Source organism: Phoenix dactylifera, unplaced genomic scaffold (assembly GCF_009389715.1).
Source record: "Phoenix dactylifera cultivar Barhee BC4 unplaced genomic scaffold, palm_55x_up_171113_PBpolish2nd_filt_p 000026F, whole genome shotgun sequence".
Taxonomy (NCBI): Eukaryota; Viridiplantae; Streptophyta; class Magnoliopsida; order Arecales; family Arecaceae; genus Phoenix; species Phoenix dactylifera.
In genome coordinates, this window is record NW_024067667.1 from 515,570 (window position 1) to 524,100 (window position 8,531).

The following is an 8,531-nucleotide window of genomic DNA, read 5'->3' on the forward strand; positions in this document are numbered from 1 at the left end:
CAAAACAACTCCGATTGCATTCAAAATTTTGCCAGCCACCCGCAATGGCTCTCAACAATCAAAATCCTCAACCCGCGTACGGCACCTCAAAATCCGAATTATTTTCTGATACTTTCCTCCATCCCGTCTTCTAAAACTTGTGCTCTTTCTTTTCTTGAGAAGGAAGGAGGCGATGGACACGGCGTCGGATGCCGCGCGGCAGCCGGGTCCCAGCGAGACCACCCCCCGACCAAGTCCAGGCCTTGCTCGAGGTCCATTCCCCTCGCTCTTTTGCTGCACTTTTCGTAACCCTTTCTCTCTGAGGCATTTTCTCAAACAAGTGACATGCAATTTGGGATTCTCCTATTCTGCTTTCTTTAGCCTTCTTCTGTAGTACTGAAATCAAATGAATGGGAATTCCTTATTCAGGAAAGGTTGTCTGGCAGGAGGCTCTGGGTTTATGCAAGAAAGGTTGGCATGGGAATTCCTCATGCTTGGTTGAGCTAGGACTACTCTGTTAGATTATTTCGCATTTCCGTTACTGGTGTACCCTATTGTTTAGTGGGTGGCAATGGATCCTTCTATAGGAAAGAATCTATATGGAGTTGGTTACTTAAGAGTGTTTGCTCCTAGAATGGAAGTGGATTCTTTCTTCATCTTATAATCCTGTTCTCTTTTAAAAGAAGAAATATGGAAGGCTCAGTATCTATGCTATTGCATGCATAGCTTTCTCTGATGGAAATGGCGTATAAATTTGAAGATCATTAGCATGCAGCACCCGAAAGCTGCTTTCTTTTCTTTCTCTTTTTTTGTGGATCAAATTTATCTCTGGTACCAATTGATGTCAGTGTTAAACACTGTATATTTTTAGGATTGGTAATCAGAAGGGTGAAGATAATGTACCTGTTGCGGGCCTTCCGATCCGACAACAACACAGTTCCAACCAACTGACGATAGAGAACGGCCCGCATCCCCCACGAGGTATTGTCTGCTCTCGGACTCCGGCCCGCGCGTCCAGCGCTATGGGGGGAATTTTTTTCGGTCCGCGCGTCTAGCGCTGACGGAGGGATACCTGCACGGTTTTGCCCTTCAAAAGGCGCCTCGTGAAGAAAGAGGTTTTCCCTCCTTATAAGGCGCAGAACTTTCCGCTGCCTAGTCGGTATGGGACTAAATTCGGGCCCTTCCCACATCATAGCCCCCCCAGCGGGAAGATCCTGTGCCGGTTTTACCCGTGATAGCCCCCCAGGCCCAGGGAGAGTTTCTATGTGCGGGCGAATCCTCCTTCTAACGCCATCTGTTGTGGGCCTTCCGACCCGACAACAGCACAGTCCCAACCAACTGATGACAGAGAACGGCCCGCGTCCCCCACGAGGTATTGTCCGCTCTGAGACTCCGGCCCGCGCGTCCAGCGCTACGGGGAGAATTTTTTCCGGCCCGCGCGTCCAGCGCTACGGAGGAAATTTTTTCCGGCCCACGCGTCCAGCGCTGGCGGGGGGATACCCGCACGGTTTTGCCCTTCAAAAGTCGCCTCGTGAGAAAGGAAGTTTTTCCTCCTTATAAGGCGCAGACCTTTCCGCTGCCTAGCCGGTATGGGACTAAATTCAGGCCCTTCCCACATCAGTATCCAATGTACTGAACAAAATCATTTGGTTTCATTTGGTTTTGTGGGAGGTCCATCTGTTGCCTTAAGTTACCTTGATCCGAAATTTTGAGACAGCTTTTAGAAGGTTGGCATCAAGTTGATAGCTAATCGTTTTTCTCAATCCAGTGCTTTAGTACTGTATGCTCAAAAAGAAAAAAAAATGTTTACTTAATCCTTCCATGGAGTCTTCTCTACTTAATGTTTTGCTTCACGACAGATGCTAGGTTGATGCAAAAAGTAGTTTTGATAATGATGAAGCTAAAATATCTTCACTTTTTATTACACTAAAAGGTTAGAAAATGTATTTTTGCTTCTTTTACTTCAACTTCTACTCTCTCTCTATCACATACTCTTCCTCTCTTTTTTCCAGTTCATATAACTTCATTTTCCATTGCCTATATATATTTCAAAAAACATTGAGTGAGTGAAGAAGTTTTGAGCATTTATTATGTTTTGTGAATTTGCCACTCAGCATTTGCATACTACAATTTTTAGCTATTTTCAAATGGGACAAATGTTTATTTAATTGTTTGGATATCATCATTTTTTGTTTCAGGCTGCTAGATATGATGACATTGAAGATGTGGCAAGCTTATCTTCCACAAGTGTTTCTCTTAACTCCAGAGATTCTCAAGGACGAACAGGTTAGATCTTCAAATTGTTTCAACTGAAATTTATCTTAGTTTGTTGGTAACCATTAAATCCATCAAATTTGTTTTTAAGTTTCGTACTACTACTACTACTACTATTTATCTTATGCTTCATGGAAAGGAATGTAGGGCATCTTTGATAGATGTGGACTTTTATGCAAAACTGGAAGTCAAAAAGGCATACTGAATTCCAATCAATAGGTGTTTGTGGGACTTGGACTTCTAGAGCTCCCAAAGTGAAAGTCTAACTTTATGATTTCAATATTGTTGATAAAGGCAACCTGAAAAAATAAGTATATTAAGCAGTTTTATGAGCTCAACTATGTTGCTGATCTTTGAGTTTAACCCTTTTTTCTTTTCTTAGTAAAAAGTTGTTGTCTGAAGGATACAATATCGATTTATTTGTAAATTTATAATATATCATGAACAATTTAGATTCACTTATTAAATGGAAATTACAGATCATGAATATGAGTAATTATACTACATGATGGCCACTTTTTAGCAAATGAAGAAAAACATCAATTGATATGGTTCTAGTTGGATTTGCTGGCTTCTACTAAATTGGCGATAATCTGGATAGCATTTTGACACCTACAATATAATATTGGATTCAGGTGACTTGTCTTGAGCTATAAATTCTCGTAGCAAACTTTTATAGTAGGTGAAGTGTGTAGGAAAATACTAGGTAACAGGACTATGTTGTAAGTCTTCATTACAAGACATGAATCTAAAATCCATTATGAAGGCTAAATTATCTGAAAGTTGTTCTATTCTATTACTCTCTTTAGGCAATCTCCTTTATGTTAGATTGCTACCTGAAAAATGAAGCCCATGAATCTCAGCTGACCACCTAATCAGCAAGCATTTGTAAGCCTTAGGGCTCTGAAAGTAGGATCCAAGGAAGAGTGAGGATTGTTGAGAGTTGACCTTTGGGCAATATCCATTGTTTAACTTGGTGTCAACTTTCTCGCCAAGGCATCAGTGGGAACGAGAGGGGCTCATTATGAAACCTGCAGATCATGTTGCTTATAAGGGGACGTACCTTGTTGGCACTTGCACAATTTAAGCTCATATAACTAGGACCTGACCATCAAGATTTTCTTAATTTTTTCATGTATAAATGAATAGGGGAAAGAGCACAACTGCACTGATTATGACTCATAGAGCATTTTTTTCTTAAAAAACAAAAAGACTCATGGTGCCACTAAAAACAAGAAAATTGACAATTTCATTTTGCGACTTGATTAAATTAATCATACTTATTGTTTCCACATAGAGTAAACATGAATGAATAATAAGTTGGTGAAAGGAAAAATGGTGTGATTTGATACCTATATTTCTGCCTTACTTAGGCAGTTTTTTGTATATTGTTCAGATCTTGGGTTTTCAACATCAGATCCTCCTTATTGTGCTGGTTTGCATGGTGCATCTCACTAGTCTCTTAGATCAAAATCAAAACAAGGTTCGCTAAATTGCTCCTAAAATGAATCAAATTAGAATAAGAAAATCCTAGTTGTCAAAAAAATGGTCTTATGCCAATGTTGCTTGGCCAAGTTACAATACTGACTAGGTTTTCAGTTCTCTAGATTATGCCATGATCCGTATAACATCTCTATCTTATACTACTTGTGTACAATCTCTAAAGCTCTATTCAATATGGTTTCCATTTGATTTTCAAGGTCCCTAATGATATCTCTGGTAATGCACATGCTTCTTAGTTATGTCATCCAAGAACTTATGTGAGATCACCAATATCATATTTTATTTATCATTTTGCTCATATTACTTGATTGTTAAAATGTTAATCCTTGTTGAATTCTATTTCTTTAAAAAGCTGTTATTCAGTAATTTATTTTACTTTTGTTTACTTTCAGTTCTTCATATGGCTGCTGCTAATGGGCATCTAGATATTGTGGAGTATCTTATAAATAATGGAGTGGTGAGGAGGCAATTGTATAAGAACATTTTGCTACCAAATTACTATAATAAACAGATCAATTACAAAGATCTCTTCTATAATCATTATTTTCAGAAAGCTAATGGTCACCTTTGAACAATCTGTTTTGATGATTTTATGCAATTTTGAATATACTCTCTTTTCATGTCTTGCGGTCAAAATGTTGCACTCTGTATTGAGCATGATTTTTCCTTCTTAAATAGAACGCTTCAGTTGTTTTTGGAGATTCTCTGAAATCAACATCATAATTATGGCAGTAGTTACCGCTCAGCAGATTGTGTTTTGTTAAATTTGATTTCAATAATGTTTAGCTGTATTTTTATTTTGTGCAACCAATACAGAAGTTAAAGAATTCCTTATGATGGACATTTGTGTAAACCAGGAGTTGCTGATCCTATATTTCAGCACATAGGACAAATGATCATGAGAGTTGAAATGCAAAAGCTATTAGATGCAACAAAAATCATTTCAAATGTTGAAAGTAAGATTTATCTGTTTTGTTTAGTGACACTAGGTTGATGCGTTCTCCTCAATGTTTTTGTTTATTGAAATGCATAAAGTCTAGTCAATTAGCATTGAGAAATTAATTTCTAGTTAGAGATTAATACAATGATTCCAATCCTGTGGATGTGGGCAACACGATTTTGGGTAGAATGGGGCATGCCATGTCCCAACACTCAGGATGGTGAATGTCCTATCCTGGTGCTGTCCCATCCCAACCCTCAGAATGGTAGGACACCCTGCCATCCCACCAGGACTTAAATCCTTGGATTAAATTATATTATGTTAATATCCTATTAGATAAGGAATAAGCGTCAATCAGTACAAATTTCATTTACTTTGAGGATTTCATTTCATTTATGACTAGCAGAGGGTCAGCCATGTCATCACTCCATATAAGAAAATGGCTTCATGTAGAGCAAGATCTGAAAGACATCTATGCACAGCTCCTTGGTATTTGGTGGTGCATATCTTACGTATTAAACCATTTAGTTCATCAAAGGTTCTCTGATGACCAACACTGTGAGGATGTTGACTAATTGTCAAGAATATTGGTACAACGGACCAAATTAACAAAGGAAGATTTTATATGGACTTGAGAAGGCTCTGCACTAGAACCAAGAGATTTAAGGAGATCAAGCATTGTGGAGTAGGAGGTTGTAGATAGGTTAGCAGAACTGTCCCAAACCGGACAGTACCGGTGGCTCATCGGTACGGTTCTGGTAACGGAAACGAGACCCGTTGCCAAAGCTGAAGAAGGAGAAGGAAAGAAAGAACAAGCGGGAGAGGGAGGGAGAGGGAGGGCCGCAGGGGGCCTGCGGAGGCTGCGGCAGGTGAGGCCGCTGTCGGACCCTTGTTTCGTTCGAAACAAGGGAACCGGCCGTGGCCTCACCTGCCACAGCCTCCGCCGGTCCCCCGCGACCCTCCGCTGGCGTCCGCCACCCTCCTTCAACCTCTCTCCCTCTCTCTTTCCCTTCTCTCTCTCTTTTCCTCTCTTCCACAATACCATGCCCTCGTCGGTACAGGCCCAGCACGGCCTGTATTGACTCATACCGCCGAAAAATCGGTACGGTGCCCGGTATCGGTTCCTTCGATCTTGCTTCCAATTGAACCAGGCTATTCATGTATAGCTCAGGCCCAGAGGAGCAGGAACAAAACATTGTACTTGGCTTGTTTGGTATATAGGAAGTGAGGATAATTTGTCTTATATTTCATGTTTAAAATCTTGTACTCGAGTTTCTCTAGCCTTTTGCTTCCCCCCATCTCTTAGTCTTGTCTCAACTTGCCGATAATTAGAGATTGTCCTTGCCAGCACACAACACCACCAGAGATCATCTCCCCAATTCCTGTCACCCTGCCATCTCCCCTATTGGCCTTCTGCCTTCTCTGCTTCTCATGCTCGCCTCACTGCATCATTGGATAATGTGCTTGCCCCATTGCTGGAGTCATCCCCCTAATCCCACTAGCTCCAATGTCAAACGCTTTAAGCCCAGGACTGCTACTTGCCCCTGCTTCATGACACTTGGGAATTTTCTACTCATGTGCTGCTCTACAGGGCTGGAGACTATGCTGGAGATTGTTCTCGAGGGTACTCCCATCTACACTGCACATTTCTGTTTTATATCTCCTTATCCACCTCTTTCTAACACAAAGTTATTCTTTCTGCTTTAACCACCTTATTAAGTTTTTTAAAAAAAAGTCTACTGGAGATCGACTCTTTTGGCAAGTCAAACTTGATTCAAGTTCGACCTTGCCTTGATCACAAATGATGAATCATGCCAAGCTTGAGCACATATGCTTCAGCTCAGTCAATCTTGAGATGAGTTTGAACATCAATTAGCTTGACTTAGCCAAGCCTGACCAGGTCAGTCATCTCAGCTTGTTTGCACCATACTTACAGATGATGTGTTATGCAAGATTAGTACAAAAAACTTCTAACTGAAATCTAATAATGCTCAAGGAATTGGTAAACCAACATGACACTTCGATGATAAAAGAAAATCATGAAAAATATGCAATTAGTTTACGAGTATCTCAAACTATTGCAAGCTGTTATCGGTAGTGTCTTTTCTTTGAGAAACTTGGAGGCGCTCCTGTGAACTCTTAGTCAAGGGAAACGAATGAACTTTAGGTGGTCGAGACTTTGATCCAGAGAGGAGCTAGCGTAAGTGTTCTGAACAGGTATTCCTACCTTATTTCTTTTATAGATATATTTATTTGACCATTTAGGATGTTGGCTATGAATAAATTATGTTCTCCACCCTTACTTGATTGCTTGCTGCTGTGATCATTCTCCAACCATGAGCAGACTCCAGTGGATGAAGCGGTAAGCAGGGGAAAGATGGAGGTGGTTGATGCAATCAATGCTGCAGTAGCCCAAGCTGAACTTAATGGTGTTAGTGTTTCTTAACAAGGGAGCTGCACTGTCTTTCGCTTGTAAAAGGATTGCTTGCCTCCTGGGTGGTGAGGATGTTTACATGAACCCAATTATAGCCTGTAGGATGATGCTTCCATCGGACATCATCGTCAAATCCACAGTCGATGGTCATACATCAGTACACAGACAAGAAATCGATATGTATGGTAAACCAGTCGAGGAACTTGTATGTGTGATATAAGAAGTTTGATTACCCCATTGCCTCTGGAAGATGACTATGATGCAAGATGACCATGATGCAGTCTGCAGTAAAATAAAATTTATCAGTTTTCTGCAGGTTTATTGTGTATTCCAATCCAAATTCCCTTTATACTTCCCCTATCTACCAGACTTTCTGCTGGTACATGCACATTATGCATTTGTCTGAAACAGAAAGCATATACAAAGTGTATTGGAGGAGTAGCTCTAGGCACTTGTTTGATGTTTTTTTTATTTAGTTATTAGACCTCAACTAGGTTTTGGAGCTTGTTCCTTTTGAATTTGCTGATATGTTAGCAAAAAGGAACAGCAGGAACAGTGGCTACTTTCCATGGAAAGTCCAAGTTCCAATGATGCTAGGACTTGTGAACTTAATCCCTTATGATGCGGGACAAAATGGTTGTAGGTGAATTATTTACTCGGAGTTATTGTCACCTTACATAGGGATCTAAACCAAGTATATTCTTTTTCATGAGTGCTAGTCTACCTCCTCTTTCCTACAATGTGATCATCCCATAGTTGGGGCCTACCTTCTAGATGAAATAATTCAGCAGACAGGGCATATATGATCTATGCTATGAAAACCTAGTATCACTTTACCTGATCCTATTGTATTTGGAGATGTCACATTCACCTGATACTTCTACAAGACCCAAAGGACTAGCAATGTTAGTTCTAGCTGTTTTTGTCTTTTGGAGAGCATTTGCAGAACCACTGAGTTGGTTGTGCCATCTGAACCACCATGACTCAGTCGGACCATATGGTCCATGTACCGTATACTGGATGAAATTGGGGTTGACCTGCATTTGGAGTCGGACGAGCATATTTATATATATGCAATGTCTTCCAAACTGACCCGAACCATCCGATTGGGGGCATATGTACAATTTGTCAATTAGGTTTGGGATTCGATGCGAACTAGTCGGAAGGGTTCGACTTGGTTCAAGAGTTTTATCGGCTCAATTATCTTTGAACATCTCCTCCCTAGTTTCTCACTCAATCGGTGTCCATGGAAGTATACATTGTAAGCTATTCGTAGCGCCATTCATTACTTATTGTTTACTTGAAATGGAACATAAAGATTTATTAGCTCGGAGAGGACCACCGATGTAGGGTTTTTTCAATATTAAAGTTGATAGCTATTTTCATATGATAAGGAGAAAA

At 40.4% G+C, this 8,531-nt stretch overlaps 1 protein-coding gene across 1 annotated transcript; it reads left to right on the forward strand.

The window, feature by feature from the left end:
• The first annotated feature begins 48 nt into the window (after window positions 1-48).
• Window positions 49-7,445, forward strand: LOC103716919 (L-asparaginase-like). Its single transcript, XM_026808396.2, is given in 4 exon segments — window positions 49-223; window positions 225-251; window positions 2,178-2,265; window positions 4,149-7,445. Coding segments are annotated over 4 exon segments (345 nt in total). The 5' UTR covers window positions 49-172; the 3' UTR covers window positions 4,328-7,445.
• Window positions 7,446-8,531: the final 1,086 nt, after the last annotated feature.